Raw genomic sequence first — 21,259 nt, forward strand, 5'->3', positions numbered from 1 at the left:
ATGCCGCCACAATCTGCATCCATGATGAATATTTATCCTTAATCAAATCATCTTACATCAGTATGTTATTTCTAAACATATTAACTCCATTCCTCATGGTATTATAATCCATATGCTACATAGTATATCCCATTGCAGGGAAAACTTACATACAGGGTTAATTGTTCTCTTATTCTAAATATGTTCCAGGATGTGTAGATCTATGTATTATTCATCATGCAATGTGTCTCATACGTATACATTGCATCCAATCACTTCTGCGAGTCCTCGCATGTAAATTAAATTTTTCACAATCTAGTTTGGTCATCCCTAAATACAGTGCTCCACCAATATTCAATCCGGTAACCCGGCAAGGGTGCAATATATCCTGCCCCAGGCTTAAAATTGGGCATACTAGAATATATAAGAGAACGACAGGCAATAAACACAATTTGCACATTATATTTCGCTCCAAAATTTTAATAGATGAATTAAAAGCTAATTTTTATTGTTCTTTATATTTTCTTGGGTCACCATAATTGAAACTCTAAAATACAAATATCACAGAGGACAACAGAAAATTGCCCTGTGGTTGCAGTGTGTGATAATTACTACTGACATGCTCCTTTTTTAAATAAATGTGTATGTTACTTCTGATAATCATTAGTTGTCTTATGCATGATAAAGAGTTTATTTCAAACTAATCAATTAGCTTCACAAATTCAGTCTGCACATAAACACAACTGTGTAACACTTTCAAGTGTAGCGTGCAAATACCACTGTGTTGGATTCCATACTGTACTTACTTGATATTTTGCTGACAGGATTTTTAGGGGAGTTTTGTGGTGGAATCCATGGGGATATTGGAGTACTAAAGTCACTAGTTTCTGCATGTTGTGTAAGTCCTGGTGATTTTCCTAAACAAAACAAAAAAAAAACAATAATACATATTTTGGAATTTGTGTACTCAGCTGATCATAAACAGACTGTTGTGTGCAAAAATGGGTTGGGTATGAGTTTCTGGCGGTCGGGAACCAATGGTCAGAATACCAACAGCGGTAGGTAAGTATACTACCACTAACCCTAGTAACCCTCCCCGGTGCCTAAATCTAACCTCCCCTCCTAGTGCCTAAACCTAACCTCCCAGTCCCTGCACCATAAACCTAACCCTTCCTCCCCAGTGCTTAAACCTAACCTCCCTGCACCCTAAACCTAACCCTCCCCCTTAGTGCCTAACCGCCTTCCTAGAGCCTAACCCTAACCCTAAACTTAACCCTCACCTAACCCCCGATATTTACCTTCGGGATGCCGGTGATCGGGACACTGGTACCGGGATTCCGGCACCTGAAATTAGACCGCTGGCATTCTGCACGCCAGGATGCCAACTACATCCCGAAAAAAATCATCCCCATAGCAAGTCCCACTTTCCTAAAGATAAAAGTATCAAGAAATTTAAAGTATGATGATAGTTACGAATATCAAACTAAACCTATACATAGGCAGCAGATGCATCGCAAATAACAATCTGCGTATAGACTATTATACGCATTTATGTCTGTGTACACAATGTGGGAACAAAAACGGCTGATTGTGTCCAATGCAGCATCGGGTCCAAAGTCATGACTTTAAAGCCTTAGGACTATATTTATGAAGCGGCAGCTTTTTGGTAAGCTGCCGCTTATTGGTGGGTTTGAGGTGAAAATATAAAGTGGGGCATAATCAATTAGCCGCAGGGCTTACTGTGGGCTTTTAGCAGTGCCTGGGGCTATTGAATGCAGCCCACGGTAGGTCTGCAGGGTTCACTCCCTGTGGATTTCTGTTGGCACCCTCCTGAGATGCGAGAGGGTGCAAACAGAAATCCGCGGCAATTAGGGCTTTTTGCACGTACCGCGGCCGCCACGAGCGATTTAACCCATAGGTACAGGCACCTAATCTGGAACCTATGGGTTAATGTGCAATAGCGGTGAGCTTACCAGAGGGAAATTGGGTTTATATTGGAGTAGCTCCGGGCATAAAAGCTCATGGCTATCCTCTCGCGACTAATGGAATATGTCCCTAAGGGTAAAGCCTGGCATGCTTCGTAAATATAGCCCATAGCCACCTTAATTACAACTTACAAGTTCTTTCAAAACTCATTTGTGTCTTGTGAGGTGGGACATTGGGATTGTTTTTAACACAGCAGACATTAGTACATTGTAATTATGTATTACATTGGTACCTGTGCACATAACCGTTAGCTTCCTTGCATTACATGCACCTGTTTCTGCAAGAGGCGTCACACTGAAAGTATAAGCCGACCCCTCATTACTGGCACCTCAGAGATGGTATAAAATGCAAACTAAACAACCACTGAGCCTTTTTAAACTACTGTATGTAATATGAAAAATAATGGTGCAGTGTCATGCTCCTTCCTGTGCTTAGGCCACACTGAGAGGGGGTAGTTACTGATCACTTGTGGGCCTATATGAGTCGGACACAAAGGGCGGAATTCAGTTGTTTCCAGCCCCTATCGCGCCCGATGGAGCTATTCAATTCTTGCTCCTGTCGGGCGCGGTCAGCTGCCAGCGCTACATTTCAGCTCGCAGCCCCTGGGGGATGAGAGCTGAAATGTGTGAAAAGTGACCTGTTTGGGCGCTCATACATCACTTTTCGCGGTCGCGCCCAGCACTTTGGTCAGGTTTAGCTGCTTTACGCGGCTAAATCTGACCTCTATGGGCGCGATCAGCGCGAAAAACGGCAGCAATTGAATAGTGGCCCGCGATCTCCTGTCACTTTAGACGGGAGATCCGGACCGCGTAATCAATTGAATTCCGCCCAAAGTGTCTGTGTAATGCCATGGAAGCTTGACTTACTGCCTTATGTTAATGCGAGTTTCTGCAAGGATCAGCGTGGCTGTGTGTGTGAAGTCGCTCCGCCCACTGTTAATGTAAACATGTTGCCATTTAGTACATGCCAATGTTCCACTGTAAATGATTGCCATACCAAAAGCGATTGCTTAATTTTTCAATTATGTTTTGTGTTTCATATTGTTGTTATCCATACCTAGTCTGAAGCAACCTCCTGTGATATATGGGTGTGGGCCACTGACGTAACACTGTACCTCACTATATTTGTAACACACCTAAAAATGCGTCAATTTCCCTCTTTCGCCTGTGAATCTTCCAACTCTATTAAATCATTGTCTGTTTATTACATTCACCACATGTATGTTTAGGTTAAGCAGCTGAGGACCCCAAGCCGTTTTAAATTTCATTGCGGTTTTAACAATTTCCCAAAAACAAATACTAAAGGAATACGCCCAATATCAGGATATCATAAAACAACAGAGAACTCTACCGAACGGCTGTACAGGACCAACCAGAGTGAGCCAAGCTTCAGTGATGCATCTTATTACTGTACCTGGGCAGGGTGCCATCTTGCAGACTTGGATAGCTACGGGCTTTTCACCATCACACTGTCCGATAACGTTATCAGTAGCTTTGCACACCACTTGGCGCTGCTGGATGCCCTCGCTGCAGCTCGATGAGCACTGTAAAAGCCAATCAGATGACATCAATCAAGAAAGACCCACACAGCCTGTGGAAGTGTAGAGATTTCCTTCTGTGAAGGCAGGATGTCAGCATCTTCCAAGTCACTGGTTTCGTACAAACAGATAACAGATGCACCAAAACCTCCCTCGACTCTCATAAATAAATACAAAAAAATAAATACACATTAAAAAAGCATGCTAGCAGAGCACATGCACTTTGTTTTTTTGGCAGAGTTGTTCTTATTCCACCTAAATATTTACTCTTCTGCTTCTCCGTGTATTAAGGCAGCTTTGACATCTGTGAGAAAATTATACATCTGTGATTGGATTATACATAAACTAAATGAAACTAAATTCAAGATTTCCGCAAAACACATGACTGAAAATACAATATAACATCCAGAGCACAGTTCAAAAAATAATTACTAGCGATATATGTGCAATGTCTGGCATGCCAGATACTGAAAATAATCTCAGTGAACCTTGACACACAAACAGTAGATTTAATTTGCGATGAGTTATACTATTATTGTTATGAATTTGGCCCCAAAACGACCTGGAACAATGCTTTGTGATTTAGAGGTTGTTTATTGTGATCATCCAGTACTCATAACTTTGATTGCACATTATTTAAAACTGATTTCATCCCTGAGTGTGCAAGCAGCAGGAACAATCATAATTAAATCTATTCGCTGCAAATGTTCTAGTATTCAGTAACTTATACCCCCTTTACACAGAGCAAAAACCTGGGTTTTTGCCGGGTCTACCTGGGTCGCAGCTCAGTGTAAAAGGGTCCCTGATAAATAACCCGGGTCAAATGACCTGGCAATCCAACCCAGGTAGCTACCAGGGTCGGACCCAGGATGGACCTGGGTAATGGTACAGTGTAAACGGTGCAACCCAGGTTAACCGACCTGGGTCATGCCTAAAATTAGCTTATTGGTGGTTGTGGAGCAGTCACATCCCACTTTTATGACCTCACAAGTTTAGCAAGGCAGACACAGGTTCAGTGTGAACGGGGCTGATCTGGGAATAACCCAGATCGATGGTGCTGTGTAAACGGGGTCTGACCTAGGTTGGAACCATCTCTGAATACCCAGGTCGGACCTGGGTTTTTGGTGTAAAAGAGGTATTAGTTTAGTATTAATTTGGATGAAGTATATATGATGATCTGTGTGCAAATCATGCAATTACATGATTATTGACAACCTTTCAATACTCACAGTACAGAGCTGTAATGAGTGACAAAATGCAATGGTAGCTAACTGGCCTTAATTTGCATACGGAACTTCTGTCCTTGCTTGCTAGATGTCTTTATATTCAAAAAGACTTTTACTCAATTACTTAATGGTCATGTGCTCAAGGGTAGCTAACCATCGTATAGCAATCATATGTAGCATCCGGTTACACCACTGTTATACGGGATTGGTATATTCCCTGACAATTGTGTCACAGCACACACTTTTTAAGATCTTCCTGTTTACTAAGTACCTGTACTAAACCACCCAGAACCTTTACAAGGCTAAGAAATGCAGTATAAATGCAGGTAACTGCTAGATACGCCAGACTCTTTATTGACAAAAATAAGACCTAGTAATACCCCTTTTACACCAGAGCAAAAACCTGGGTTTTTTCTGGGTCTACCTGAGTTGCAGCTCAGTGTAAAAGGGTCCCTGAAAAATAACCCAGGTTAAGTGACCCAGCAATCCAACCCAGGTAGCTACCAGGGTTAGACCCAGGATGGACCCGGGTAATGGTGCAGTGTAAACGGTGCAACCCGTGTTATCTGACCTGGGTCATGCCTAAAATGAGCTGATTGGTGGTTGTGGAGCATTCACCTCCCACTTTTTATGACCTCACAGGTTTAGCAGGGCAGACCTGAGTTCAGTGTGAACAGGGCTGACCTGGGAATAACCCAGATCGAAGGTGCAGTGTAAATGGGTCTGACCTGGGTCTGACCAGGGTTGGAACCATGTCCAAAAACCCAGGTCGGACCTGGGTTTTTGGTGGAAAAGAGGTATTAGTGTGCATATACTTTAATAATTAGTGCACCTGTTTAATCTGAATACAATTTAAATTCAAACACTTTAAATGTTTTACAAAAATATATATCATACGTTGGTACAAAGTATGTAAAACACAAAAAAATACTAGTACAGAGGTGCCCAAACTTGACTCTCAAGGCACCCTAACAAACAGTCCAGGTTTTAAGGATATCCATGCTTGAGCATAGGTGGATTAATTAGTACCTCAGTCAATTTGATTTAACCATCTGTGCTCAGCCATGGATATCCTTAAAATCTGCCCTGTTATGGTGCATACACACTGTCAGATTTTCTGTCAGATCTGAATGATAATGATTATAAAAATCGTTCAATTGTTCATATGTGAAAGAAAATCTGACATGTGTGACTGCAGCGATAAACGATGCGCATTCCCGTTTGTCAGATAACGATATCTGACATCTGATGTGTTTGCAGTCAGATTTGGACAATTCCATTCATTTTAATACTGTCTGAAATCGTTCAATCGTTCAAATCGTTCATCTGACACATCTGACCGTCTGTATGCACCATTAGGGTGCCTTGAGGACTGAGGGCCTGATTCAGAGACGCTCGTAAGGGGCCGCTCGTTCGTTCTGAGCGATGTTTGCACAACTGCGCATGCGTACGGATCGTAATACGCATGCGCGAACCAGTCAGTGCGGCCGAAAATCGTTTGTTCGCTAAATAGGGAATGCCTGCTATTTTGAGTGACAGGAGGAGGCATATGTGGGTGGTAACGGGAAGGTGCTTGAAAACGGGGAGTGGAGATCAGAACGCAGGTGTGCTTAAAGGTCAAAACGGGCGTTTTATGGGTGTGCATAATTAATACAGCAGCGTCACTGACCACGTCACTGGGTTATTTTATAGTCAGAACTGCTCGCATGATTGCGGTAGGAAAAACCAACCACAAGAATAGCGAGCAGTTCATATGCTGGTCGATGTACTTGATTAATCTAATAAATAGCGGACATGACGTAGGATGCGAGCGGCCAGGGGGCGTAGTTTTCCAAAAAACGACCGCAAGTTTTGTTCGCTCGTTCACACCTAGAGGCGTGAACAGACCGCAAAGAGCGAATGGTTCATTTGAATAGCCACCCCTTTTTTCTGAACGAGCGAGCGCAAATAGCATCTGGCTCTGAATCAGGCCCTGAGTTTGGAAACCACTGTACAGTCCTAGTATGCAATGTACAGTGCGGTCATCTGTGGTGGCTAATAAATAAATATAAGCTAATAATTCTAAGCAGTGGCATAACTAAGGGGGGTCGAGCAGAGCGTGTGCCCTGGGCGCCGTGGGACCGGCCACTGTCTGGCCCATCCTAGTTAGGCAGTGTAGCGCCGACCGCAGTGTGTGCGGTCAGCGCTACACATTTACACAGGACCGGCGCTAGGCTTCCCTGTGCCCAGCGCCAGTCCTGTGCTGTACAGCCGAGCTCCTTCCCTCCCCCTGAGCTCTTACCCAATAGCGCCAGGAGGAGGGTGGGAGGCGGGCTCAGGCTGTGCAGTTTAAACCACACACATCGCCACCAGCACGGCAGCGATGTGTGTGTTAACCAGCAGCCAATGAGAGTCAGATAGACTCTCATTGGCTGCTGCTGCTACTGCACACACATCACCACCGCGCGGCAACGATGTGTGTGTTAACCAGCAGCCAATGAAAGTCAGACAGACTCTCATTGACTGCTGCAGCGCCCACTGCAAGAGCCGGGCTGGAGCCGGGAGGACTGACGTTCTGTGGTGGTAGCATGGATTCAGGTAAGTGTATTTTTTTACAATTTTTTTGTAACTTGTGTGTCTGCACTACAGAGGGGGGGGGCTACTACTGGGGGCACCATTACTGGGAGGGACCTCTACTGGGGGTGGGGCACTACTGGGGACTACTACTGGGGGGGTAGGCTACTACTGGGGGGGTAGGCTACTACTGGGGGCACTGCATCGGAAGGGGGAACCTCTACTGGGTACTACTACTTGGGGGGACAAACTACTGCTGGGGGCACTATATAAGGGGCTTGCTACTAGGGGACCACTACTGGGGGCACGAAATAGGGAGGACCACTACAGGGGGCACTGTATAAGGGCACTGGATAGGGGGGATCACTACTCGGGGCACTGCATGGGGGGAATACTGCTGGGGGCACTATATAAGAGGCTTACTACTAGGGGACCACTACTGGGGCGCTAAATAGGGAGGACCACTACAGGAGGCACTGGATAGGGGGGATCACTACTGGGGGCCTGCATAAGGGGGACCACTACTGGGGGGACTAATGCTGGGGGCACTATATAAGGGGTTTACTACTAGGGGCACTGCACTGGGGTACCACTACTGGGGGCACTAAATAGGGAGGACCACTACAGGGGGCACTGTATAAGGGGCACTGGATAGGGGGGATCACTGCGGGGGGCCTGCATAAGGGGGACCACTATGGGGGGCACTGCATGGGGGGGGCTACTGCTGGGGGCACTATATACAGGGCACTGCATAGGGGGTACCACTACTGGCGGCACTGCATAGGGGGGACTACTACTGGGGGCACTATATAAAGAACACTGCATAAGGGGGTACCACTACTGGGGACACTGCATTGGGGGGATTGCTACTGGGGGCACTATATAATGGGCACTGCATAAGGGGGACCACTACTGGGGGCACTTCATAAGGGGGACCACTACATCGGGCACTGCATAAGGGGGACCACTACTGGGGGCACTGAATAAGGGGAACTAATGAGGGGCTGCATAAGGGGGACCACTACTGGGGGCATTGTATACTGGGGGTACTGTATAAGGGGAACTAAAGGGGGGCTGCATAAGGGGGACTACAAATGCTTTTGGGGATATAATGGAGAAATTTATCAAGGCAGACCGAAAAGATAAACAATTTAGCAGCAAAGAGGGACAGAGGTATTAGACCAAAATGTCGGACTATTCTAATAACAGACAGACTTAAGGGGCATGTGCACAGCTGCTCTTCTATATCTAGGAAACATAGGCCCATTGACAAAAGGTTTTCTCTGCATGCAGAAAATAAAATATTATAAAATCCAAATGGTAATGCAAATAGCCTTAGATAATTCTGAAACATGTCAATGTATAGGTGCAAAAAGTACATGCAGTGCTATAGCACAGAGCAACCCATTATCTTCAGTGGTATTTTTATTAATACAATTAAACACACTGTTATTCCATAGAGATTACAATAAACCAGAATGTAAAATCACCAACGATCTGACTGCTTTACAATGACTGACCTGTGACCAGGCCCCTGTTCTCCACTGAGCGGGGCATGAGATACGGTTGCACGGTCTTCTTGGCTCTGGACGTTCAGCAGTACAGTATTTTGTATGGACTGTCCGGTTTGTTCCATTTTGCAGGTGCTGGATACACTGGACTAGCCTGATCTGGACACCCAGTTTCCCACAAGTCTTGCTGCATGCTCCCCACTCATCAGCTACCCATCTGCAAGCAGAATAAAATGAATTCCTCATTTCATCTACCTTTTTATCTATATTTACTAACACTATTCAATAGATTTTTACAGCATCTTAGAACGTATAACAAGTTCAAATCAATAACATGTTTGCAAAACAGTACTACAGACCACAAATGAGAACAAGTTGTATTTAAGGATCAATTAACATCTGATTTAATCATGATGTCACTGTGGCTCATATATCATGCATGTTACAGGACCTATGAAACTGTGCTATTCCTGAGGAAGCCGCAGTGACAATAACCAGATGTAATGATCTAAACTGACTAAAAATGGCAACACATGACTGATACTGTCTCCAATATCAACATGTGTGGCTGTAATATGGTATCAGCATTCTTAAAGATAATCCCCTTTAAACCATCCAGAACATTTTAGGGTAGAAGAACATTATTGGTGTGTGTTACATTCATTAGAAAATCATGCTTGCAAGCCCTCAGTGTAATCTGTTTGTTTGGTGATCTGTCCTATTTATCCACCCATGTGTGCAGCCAAATTAAAAACTGATTAGGTCACTTGGAGTCCAGGTTGAGCATCAGGACTGGCCCATGTGTAACTACAATAAAGGGAACACGTGACAAAATACTAGGGTCTAAGTTGAATCTACGTCCATTTGCAGATTATGTCTTGCGTGTTTTCACTCTGGAACTGGGCGCACGCAAGTACAGGAGATATACACCAGTATCCAATTAGTCCAGATATATATTCAGGGGTGTAAAATGGGAATTTTTCGACAATAATCCCTGTTTTTTTCAGATTTTTTTTTATCACCCTATCCTACTTGTTTATATAAACAAATAGGATAATTTGGACGAAGTCATGTAGGGTCCGTGATAAGTTAATGGACCAATGTATTTTCGCCATTGCGCTGGTGAAAACACTGCACTTTGAGGATTATTTTTAGGTTAAGAGAAAAGGATTCAAAGGTAAGTTGACCAAAAATCCTATTTTCTCAAGCAGCAAGGTTGGAGAACACTGGACCACGGGACATTCAAAAGCCGCCCCCAGGGGAGGGAACACTCAAGCTGCCTGACTAGAGAACTGTACGCCAATAGTGGGTGCCGCCAGAGACAAAAAACCCAAAACGTAAAAATTAGCAAACGTGCAGACAGGGGACTGGATAGCTGCATGACGGACCTGTGCTGCTGAAGTCTCACACTGCAGTGCCCATCGCCGCCGCCCTAGAGGAAGGCCCTGTCTGGTGGCGGTCACCCCACACCAGAATAAGTTTGAGTAATAACCTTGCGGATCCAATGCGCAAGGATCTGCTAAGTAGCCGGCCAACTATGTTCCCATGATTCATAAACAACCCGCAGAGAATAGTGCGGCGTACCAAAGATAACGTGTCCAAGGAAATCTGCAGAGCCAGATCATCCCAGCACCAGGAATTCGACAAAGGAGGAAGACCAGATGGACAATATCCTGTGTAAGTTCAAGGCTAAAGCAGGTGTCGGCTGGAACATAAAACCTGTACGGAGCAACCGCACAATCGTCATGGAAGACAAGAAATGGCGGCTTGCCAACCCCAAACAATTAACTATGCCGAGGGAAGGCAATAGCCTTAAGGAAGACCAATTTCCAAGCAACTAACCGAAGATCAATTGAATGCAACAATGCCAGTGGAGCCTGGATGAAAGCCAATAAGACTAGATTAAGATTCCATGGGTCCACCTGCGGTTGAAACGGTGGCTAAATACTCAGCATACCTTGTAAAAATGGTTTGGACCCTAAAAAGAAGAGCCAAATGCTGTTGGAAGAAAATGAAAAAGCCAAAGCCTGTATCGTCACAAAACAAAGTCGTCAACCGGCCTTCAAACCCTCTAGAAGGAAAGCCAAGAAACGTGAGAGGCAAGAACACGTAATGGTTACACCACAAGGGGTAGAGTTCCCAAACACAGAGGTAAGCATGAGATAGAAAGGGAGTCTGGACTCGCAGCCTAGTACAGACCACAAGAGAGAAAAACATGCTGCTTTCTCATTCTCAGTCAAAGAAGTCCCGTTGCGAAAACCAACCAAGGAAAGTGTCCTTGTAGAAATGGGCCAAGTTGCAGCAGGTCTTGACGAAGTGGAAGACGCCACCCTGGACATACCGACCTTGGGAGAACATCCGCATACCATGTCTAGCGTAGCCAACATAAAGCCACTAGGATTACCCTCACTCAGGAAGCCTCAATGCCCCCGGAGACCTGAGGGGACAGTGGGGATGGCTGAGGAGACAGATGCTTTGGATGAATAATTCCACAGAACAGTCAAGTCAGCCACTTCCGGAAGCCAGTGGATATCAGGATACCATACCAAACTGTGGAGCCTTGTAAATAGGCTGAAAGGCTCTGAGATCTGCACGTGGATGGCCTCATGTCTGAATGGTAGGAAGACCTCAGGAAGGAGAGACCACTGTCCTGGGAGAAACGTGGTTCTGCTGAGGAAGTGCACTGTCCAATTTAACACTACAGGTATGACCACCGCTGAGAGAGACTGAACCAAAGTCTCAATCCCGGAAGACTTTGGCATCGAAGTACCTGCCAGAAGATGTACATATGCCACCACCGGGTCAGTATCCTACCAGACTGCCGTGAGGATGGACAGGGCCGCCAATAGAGCTGGAACAATGGCGTGGAGCTTGAGCCCATGGAACAGCAGAGTCTTTGTTGACGGTGACCCAAGGCCATGGGGCCGAAAAACAATTGCACGGCACCTCATCCCAGGAGACTTGCAGCCACAGTCACAATGAGCCAATCCGGCAGGACCAAGGATTTGACCTAAAGGTGGAGAACGGAAACCCTCTACCGCACAGTTACCTAACTAAACAGAAAATAAAAGTTACAAATAAAATGAAAAAAAAAAACTATGCTACAACAAAGGGCTGCATAGCCAAATAGATTAACTCACCTGTGGATGATTAAAAAATCCGAAAACATGGCGTTACTTGAGAATTGAAACTGAAAACCCTGCTCTAGGTCACAGTACATGAAAATAAGAGAAGAAAAACTCTCAAACTGATGCCAAAAATTGAGTATTTAAGCCATTCTAAATCTGATGCTGATGGTCTAACATAATTGGTAAATCTCACGGCCCTATTTCTGGCGACAACAGCTGTTTTGCTATTTATAAAAGGCCCTGGTGGTAGTAACTGTTAACTAGTATCGCCAGCAGTAGGCACCTGTGTTTTGCATGGGAAAATTAGCTATAATAACACATTTAACAAGAACAACGGTGATACAAGTACAGCTGCTGTCCCTGGATCACTATTGCCGCCTTAGGATGGTGATAGTGTGGAAGGGGCAGTAAATGGGAAAAAAAATGCATTTTCCTTTCAAAGATAAATAAATTATTTTGGTAATTTATTATTTTTTTCACACCCAGTCTTCCAGTGTAGTGCGCATGTGTCACATGTGGATATATGAGACCTGTACTGGTCAGCAAAGCAGGCAAAACCACTGACAATTGGTGGTTTTGAAAAGCCATCATTAGTAAATATACCCCTGTCTTTCCAATAACCTATTTGGAATGTAAGCTCTTCAGGGAATGTATCCTACTTCTTCATCCTCTTATAGCACTTAGGGCCTGACTCAGACATGGATGGAATTGTAGAGCTGCACACAAGCGACTGTGCAATTCCGTCCATCTAAAATGCAAATGCAGCAGGAGGTGCCTGTAGGAAACAAGACACCTTCTTCCTGCACCTGCGATTCCAGCATTGCCACGGGGATCACCATCACAACCATTGCAGGTTGCCCCTTTGGCCAGGACGAGGTAGCTGAAGCTTACCGTAGCCTGACCATGTCCTGCCAGCTTCCGAGGCCAGGAAATCTGCGTCGGTACCCTAACCTCATCCCTCCCAGAAATGGGGGCGACAAACCCCCTGTATCTGGGAACTCTGCCCAGGAACGTAGCGTGTCAATCATGCTATGACGGGAGGGTCTGCTGGCGAGATTGCAGTAACGGGTCCTTCGCACACACAGACCACTCACCATTGGAGATATACGCTAACCATCGGGTTAGCGTAGATCTCAGAATAGGGCCTTTAGTCCTCCAATTTGTGTTACATTTCTCTAATATTGTTAAGTGCAGCATTTATTCTTTTGCATTATATTTATGAATTTGTACATTTATACAGAAATTTGTAAGTCATTAAACTGCTTGCAGTAATTTAGAATCATCTGTGATTGTCAGAAACAAACTGACAGGATGAATGATAATAACACATTTATTTATACGAGAACTACTTCATGTTACTATCTTGTTCATACCCTGGCTGGGAGCATTCGTGCAAGTTACACCGTTTACGTATTGGTTTTGGCTTCTTATTATTGTCACAAAGGGTACGTTGAACCATCCTGTTGTCGCCTTTTCTCCGACATCCATACTTTGTATACTGAACACCTACAATATGTAAGAAATAAGTGAGTTGAGTCAAAACTCCAATGTATTTATCTTTATGTTAATGCTGAGATGTAAGCAAAACAAAACGTTAGTGTCACTCCTATGGGTAAGATTTTCTTGATTTATTTAGGTTTACAACCTACTTTTTCTTTTGCCCCATTTAACAAGTAAACGGCAAGCCATGTGCACAGATGCTGTACACTTATCCCTATTTAAAAAAGGATAAGCTTGCTTCAGCTTACACAGTAGATTGTAAACTCTAGCGAGTAGAGCTCTCTTCCTTATGCATTCTCCACGCCACGTAATTATGTCATTTGAGTACTATTCTGTACTTGCACAATTCGTTATATGTTACACCTATGTAGTGTGCTGTGAAACCCTTTTTGCACCATATAAATAAAAGATAATACTGACAATTATTACAATGTTACCATTCAAACATTAACAAAACAAAGCTGCACATCAAGAAACATTGTACACACATACAGTACATGGTAGTGCACCGTCATGCTAAAAGTTCTTGTACTAAACCTCTGCCAATAATTCTAGCAGGAGTAACTTAGTTTTCGACCCTTGACACTGGTCCAATTTGAGAATTTTGCATAATAAATTTTGAGTGCTAACCCCAATACTGTAAGTATGGATTATTATTTTACAGCCTACATTGTTTGCTACTCCCTTTACATTTTTTCTTGCATCAATAAAAATAATAAAAAATATATAAATTCAAAACTAATATGTATTGTAACAGCTACAGTATGAGTTCAATTCTACTTGAATACTATCAATAAAAAAATTGAAAAACATTACCTATCATTAATATAGTCATTTTAATGTGCAATTATGATGACATATACAGTAAATATCCAATAGTAAGAAATTGTTGATACTGATGTTGACAATTACAACTCAGTTGAATATAGGATCAATTATCTTCAGAATATTAATTCAAATGCAAAATACTAGGGATAGAGCACCTGATCGTAAGACTCGTGAACATAAAAAACAACTGTGTAAACAACATAATAAGAGTTTAAAACACAGAGGGGCTTATGTGATAGCCTGCGAGATGACGGCACGGGCACAATTCAGGCAAGTTTGTGACTTATTTACTAAATTGTCAGTTATTTAAAAGGTACATCCTTTAAATGATTGCAGCTTTATAAATACGGGCAGTCTCAATAGAATTGTGCACGTGCCTGCATCTCGCAGGCCATTACATATGCCCCAGTACTGTATGTATAAAACATTTGCACACCAATAACAAGTACAAAAAATATATGTATTTTAATATAGCCATATTAGCATTGAAAGGTGACAGTGTGTCTATCCTAATATACAGTACTATATATTGTTTGTATTTATCCGCAAAACATTCATAGACTAACACTTTAGACATTCTGCACATGTATTGGAGCCATGTAAACATGAGTATGACTGGTTCATGAGCACGTAACCTACCTCCTCCACAGGCCTTAGAACATTGGGACCAGCTTTTCAGAGCCCATTCATAAGCATCCATCTCCTCCAGGAGTACATTGTTGTTACTGATCATTGGTAAGAGGTCTTCATGGATAATATATTTATACGTAAAGCTACTTTTCAGCTCCTCCTCCTGGGGCACAACCTTTAGGGCAACAAAACAAAGTTCTGATAGATGGTCTACCAAAAAGGTTGAAAATTAATAATCAAAGCCTAATATACAGAATAGAATAAATGTAGTGTTCTCTAGTATACCTGTGTGCTGATACAAAGTATAAATAAGTAAAAAAGTATACATTTTCAGCCCTTGAGTCAAGTAACCACTAGGCGTCTTCTATCAATCAGCATTTAATATACAATAAAACAAAATAAATTAGCAATGAATAAAATATATAATTATAAAATATAGAAAAATTATACGATATAAAACAATGTTTTAGGATAATATCACACTATAATTAGGGCTGAGACTATCACTCCGCAGTTAAGTATAATTCAATTGAGAGTTGTACTATTAAAATCGTAATAATTTGCATGAGCAAATGGTGGGTCCATTTAGGGGGTAATGTCCCCAAATATGATGGTCCCGCAAATAATTCTCAATCACTGTGGTGGAGGTGGTAATTTCCAATGTAGAACTTCATACACGTCATGGTAAAAGCAGTGCACACTGTTTAACATAGGAAACATATTCAATCCAGCACTTTGAGTCTCCCTTCCCCAATATGCAACTTACAGCTGGCCGACTTATATAGACGCAGTGCTGCACAGCGTCTGTTGTGACTATTACGACAATGAGTCTCTACCCCACGGAATAATGTATAATTCGCTGAAGCAATGAAAGAGTCTCACCAACTCTGCAATATGATTTTCACTAGGAATCAATGAATAGTCGATTTATGGATAGAAATGCACTGTGGTATATAGCATCTGTAGTGTCTCATACGCAGGAGCGTCTTCAGCCCCAAAAAGTGGGGATGGATCACAGAAATTGAAATGGCCAACAAGTTTCATTCTACTAATCAGAACTTTTTGTAGACTGGTTGTTACTGTGCTCTGTAATTTCTTATATAGTGGTACAATAAAAGTTATTTGAGAAGACTGTATCAGACACGTCTGTAAGTCTACAACACATGTAATTGAAAACACATGTTCTTTGAACAAAGAAGCCCAGTAGTTGTATTTCTAATTGTTAGCTAAATGGATATATAGCCAAGATATTTCTATCAAGATTTATGTATGGAAACTCATATATGACCAGCACAATACCCCTATCTCCACCACCCCACTGTTCACATAAAGTGTGACGGAGCTGTAAATATCTTTAAAACAGAGCGTTTGGGAGGTGAAAGTCCACACTGAGCTGAGAAAAGGACCACAGTACAACATCTTGATATGAGACAACCAAAGAGACCTACATTCAATAGTAAGGAGTTCAGAGTAAGTAGGGTTACATCACAGCGGGAACAAGAGATCAATTACAGAACCTTCCAGAATCCTTGCTGCTGATTGCCAAACGCTACGAGTTTTCACCAAAATAGGGGGACAACACCTTAAAGCATTGTGAAGTAAAGCCCAGTGCGCATCTAGTTCATAGAACCATTCCTGACGGTCTTCCAACTGAGAATCCAAATAATATAGTCTGATATCGGGAAGCACCACATGCCCCCTCTCCCCAGGCCTTACAGTTGAAAAGATTTTGAAAAAAAGGGTCATCCCGACCTCTCGAAGATGAGACAGAAATTACATACAGTCCCGCAACCGTCTCTTAACCTGCACAAATTGTGATCTAGATTTTTGCACATCCGTAGAAAAGTCTTGAAAATAGCAACTCAATTTCCATTAAATTCCAGATGGCAGTGAAGCAAGGGCCACCCACACAAGCAGCAGGAAGACACAGATGGAGGAACACCAGCAGTCCAGCACAAACCAGGGATCCAGAGAAATAAGAGGAGAAGGTAACCCCCAGGAGACTCCTCAGCCTTTAGGCACACAGGATTCGCAGAGATGTGGCAGGCAACAGCTGGAACTGGAGGATAGGAGTCATTCAGGCAAGATGAGGCAAGCCGTGGGAGACCAGCGAGAAGCAGAGTGGACAATTCCTCCGGAGAGAGGTTACAGACTCCCCAGAGCTGGCAAGGGGACCCAGGAGATCCGCACAGGGATGGGACTACAGAGCTCCAACAATGATGGACCCACACAACAGAGAGGAGGGTGGTCATGGCACAGACCTAGGAGTGATGGAGCTAGGAGACAGGCAGCCCAGGGACACAAAGCAGCACCAGACCCACAGGTGAGCATCCAGGGCAGAGCGAGGCAGATGGGAGATTACCGCTGACAGCAAGAGGTAAGAATAGGATCATTCGGCAGGAGAGCTACAGGACACACATCCTACTCCATTTGCGACCAGTCCGTGCCCCCATATTCAAATTATGTTTTGCCTTGTTTTCAGATATGAGAACTGCAGGCAGTTTTGAGTCCATCCAAAACTCAACTCGATTATATACAGATTTCTTGAGTTAACCTTTACTCTTTACTAAGTCGTTTTCACTATGGTCCATTTTGACAATGAAATTAATAGCATGTTTTTGAATTGTGGAAGGAAACCCCTGCAAGCACCTCCAGATAACAGAGAGATAGATAGTACCCCTATAATTATTATATCTTTTAGAATCCGCAGTATAAATAATGTTGAACTCCGATTTCAACAAGCAATTACAGATTGAAAAAGCTTTATGTACTAATTAAAGTGCACTATAAATAATACAAAAGAACTGAAACAAATGAGGTCAGATGTAATTATATGTATATAAAAAAACAATAAAAAAAAATAATTATATTATATACTTAATTTTAAAATATGAGTTAGCTGTGCCCAAAAGAACACTGAAATAAAATATTGATTTTCCTCTCTCACATTTTTTAAAAATAATAGCAATTTAACACAGATAAAGCTAGTTATTTTCCATCAAAACTTCCTGGTTTTGTAGCGGGTATATGTATTGATTAAGCTGCATGAAATAATTTGTGGTGGAGCGATACTTTGATGCCGCCTTGTGTAGCTTGCATCACCAATGATTAAAAGAATACTGCATTTCTGTAAATTTAGCTGGCTATGCTTAAACTGAAGCAGATTTGCCTCAGGCAGAAACAGATAGGAAGGAAGATGTCTATAAATGTATGCTAAGAAATGTAGGGCAGGAAACATATGTCTATAGAAGGTCTACCTCATTTTAAAACAAAAAATATTCTTCACTTGTTTTCATTTAGAATGTAAATCTATAAACACAACTAAACTCCCCACCTATAGAAGTGTGATCTCTATAGAATAATATAAAATAAAATGGCTTAGTATTTCACAACACATAGGTGATAGCATGTTACGTCATTTACTTAGGATAATTGAATTAAAAATTAATTTATATTCTTGAGACTTAAGCCAGAAAGCTTAGCCATATTTTGTAAGTAGAACATAACTATCTGTTATTCTTTTCTTTCTTTCGGGCAGATGTTCTTGGTGCAAATAATTCTATTTTCAAAATAACGTGTTACATATTATGATCATCAGTTATTGCTAATATTTTAACCAATATTAAGCAGGGTAATTTTAGTAAAGGGGCATATACTCTGGATGAAAAGATACCCTATCCTGAGCTACGGCAAGGGGAACAGAATAGGTGCCAATCTGATTTATGTGAAGTCCTGATAGTAATCACAGGGGCACACAGAACTTCCATTGAGTCAGGTTTCACCAGGGTTGTATATTTAGTTTACAAGTGTACGCCTTAACTGCATGAAGCAGGTTTAATTCTGCAACATAGGGGGCATCATAGGAAGTGTCTGGTAATGCTAGTGGTAGGTACAGAAAATATGCACATATCTCATGCAAAAACCTTTATTCATGCACTCTGTGGCCCTGATTCAGAGATGGGCATACTGCCGATGTTGGAAGTAGTGAAACAATTTTTTTCTACTGCGCATGTGTCTAAGTCACACCACTCATGTGTCCAGATTGTGTCCGTGCAGAGTCGCAGTTCTAATATCAAGTACATGCAGGGAGAATTGTATTGAAAATATAGCTGGCATTCTTGGGTAGACGCAGCTACTGTGCAATATTACGCTAATGCAGCAGGAGGCGTCTTGTGTAAATAGTCCCCTCCTGCCGGCTTCTGTTATCTATACACAGTAACAGGGAGTAACCTTCAAATGACGCATGCCACTGGCTTCAGCATGGCCAGAAAATAGGGCCGATATGCCCCCATTTCTGGGACGGTGCAGAAAAAGATCTGCGCTTGCGCAGTACCAATCCTGCGCATGAACTGATCTTAAAACATCAGTGTTGTACATAAACCATCAGGTTTGCGTACAACTCTGAATCAGGCCACAGATGCTTGACTGCTCACACAGAAGGGGGTAGGGGGGGTAAGGTGCGCTCTTCCTGCTAGTAATGGTGATGACTTGTGTGTGTTTGTGAGTGGTGTTAATTAGAATGTTTCTTCTGGTGGTGGTGATGTTTTGGGAGTGAGGAGGGTGTGATTGGGTATGGAGTGTAGTTTGGAGTAATGTGAAAAGGGGAATGGAATAGGATCAAAATGAGGCCAGCGAGACACAGTAATTTTGGGCAAAATCTTTTATTGAGTAGTCACAATGCTGCTCTGTTAAAATCCCGGGCAGGTTGGTGGGGTTCAGTGATGAGTGGTGATGAGACTGGGGAGGTAGGTGGACTCTTTTAGGGGGCTCCTTCCCGTGCGGTTGAGTGACCTTGCACGTCACCCCTGCTGGACCTATGGTCGACAGTCTAGGAAGTCTCGGGGGGTGGGGGGATTTGCAGAGTGGGTTGGAACACCTGTGCAGCGTCCCGCGTGTTGGTGTGAAACATTCTAATTAACACCACTCACAAACACACACAAGTCATCACCATTACTAGCAGGAAGAGCGCACCTTACCCCCCCTACCCCCATACGTTTTCAGTGCGGGAAAGGTACTCCCACACAAAGGTGCAGCACCCCGAAACCACAACACACCACCCCCTGGTCAACCAGAGCGCAGTTCTACCGCCCATCTTCATATGCTCACACAGAAGGCCATACGCAGACAGCGAGACACCACCTGTCATAAGGCTGGCGCAAATTTCGATGGGGCGACCGATGGTGGCATCTACAGATGTGCCAATCTGTAGTACTGCATTACGGAAAGTGGGTGTCTTAGTCCTTGCACATTCGTGTGCACGGATGTACACAAGCAGGGCCGCAACTAGGGGGGGGGCTAGAGGTGCACGTGCACCGGGTGCCGGAATGCAGGGGGTGAATAAGGACTGACTCACGGTGGCTTGGGGGCTGCAGATTCAGAAAACGGCCATCCAAAAATGGCCACCGCCAATGAGGAGACATATGCTAGAGGTCCTTACTGGACCTCTAGTGTCTGTCTCCTCCTTGGCGGTGGCCATTTTTTGAAGGCTATTTTTAGCAGATTCCATGCGGACTAGCAGTCCTCATGGACCTCTAGTGTCTGTTAGGCCAGTGCAAGTGCCGGGAGAAGATGTTGAACGCTGCATCTTCTCCTGTGAAACCCGCTGGCAACGAGCATAAACCCCATAGCAATGAGCATGAAACCCCCTGGCAACGTGCATGAAACCCCCTGGCAACGAGCATGTAACCCCATGGCAACGAGCATGTAACCCCATGGTAACGAGCATGTAACTCCCTGGCAACGAGCATGTAACCCCCTGGCAACGAGCATGAAACCCCAGACAATGAGCAGGTCATTTTAAAGTAATTAGAAGCCTTACTGTGGGGCATAAAATGGTGTAGTGCAAATATGTAAGTGGCCCTTTGGTAATAGGTATTACAGTGTGTGGCATAATGTGTAATGGGCATTATGGTGTGGAATAATGTAAGTCACTATACCAGAGACGTTTAACTAGTGCAGTGCCTTATGGAGGAGCAAGGACAAACTCCAGGTACGGGAAGGAAGGGGGCGCAAAATTGCTGCCTTGCACCAGGTAACAGATATCCTAGTTTCGGCCCTGACAGAGAAGGACTTTGTAGCGGCATTTGCATAAAGTTGCAGAGGCACAACAACCAATAGATGCTGCTGAGGGCACTTATGTGTCTATCTCTGAATTAGGCCCTTATCTCCCGTACAGCCTACTGCAATAGTCTCATTACTAATCTTCCCCTAACAGACTATTACCCCTTCAATCCATTGTAAATGCAGTGGTTAGACTCATTTAAAAAAAAAAAAAAAACACTTTACAACTCCTGAACAAAGTTACACCAACATATATCTCTCACAACTCGTTTGCTTGAGCAGGATGTGTGTCTCTCATCCACACTCATTACCTGCTCCTAT

The 21,259-nt window shown here is 43.3% G+C and overlaps 1 protein-coding gene across 1 annotated transcript in view; it reads right to left on the reverse strand.

Moving 5' to 3' along the window:
- The window catches only part of ADAMTS14 (ADAM metallopeptidase with thrombospondin type 1 motif 14), a 240,098-nt gene that overhangs the window by 15,363 nt on the left and 203,476 nt on the right, over nucleotides 1–21,259 (reverse strand). The window contains exons 17-21 of the mRNA XM_088473607.1: nucleotides 14,888–15,053; nucleotides 13,294–13,426; nucleotides 8,802–9,009; nucleotides 3,379–3,508; nucleotides 786–896 (exon numbers count right to left, since the gene is read on the reverse strand). Coding sequence (XP_088329733.1) covers nucleotides 786–896; nucleotides 3,379–3,508; nucleotides 8,802–9,009; nucleotides 13,294–13,426; nucleotides 14,888–15,053 — 748 coding nt within the window. The remainder of the gene's footprint in view (nucleotides 1–785; nucleotides 897–3,378; nucleotides 3,509–8,801; nucleotides 9,010–13,293; nucleotides 13,427–14,887; nucleotides 15,054–21,259) is intronic.

Source organism: Taudactylus pleione, unplaced genomic scaffold (genome assembly GCF_031769625.1).
Source record: "Taudactylus pleione unplaced genomic scaffold, aTauple2 ptg000016l, whole genome shotgun sequence".
In the NCBI taxonomy this organism is placed as follows: Eukaryota; Metazoa; Chordata; class Amphibia; order Anura; family Myobatrachidae; genus Taudactylus; species Taudactylus pleione.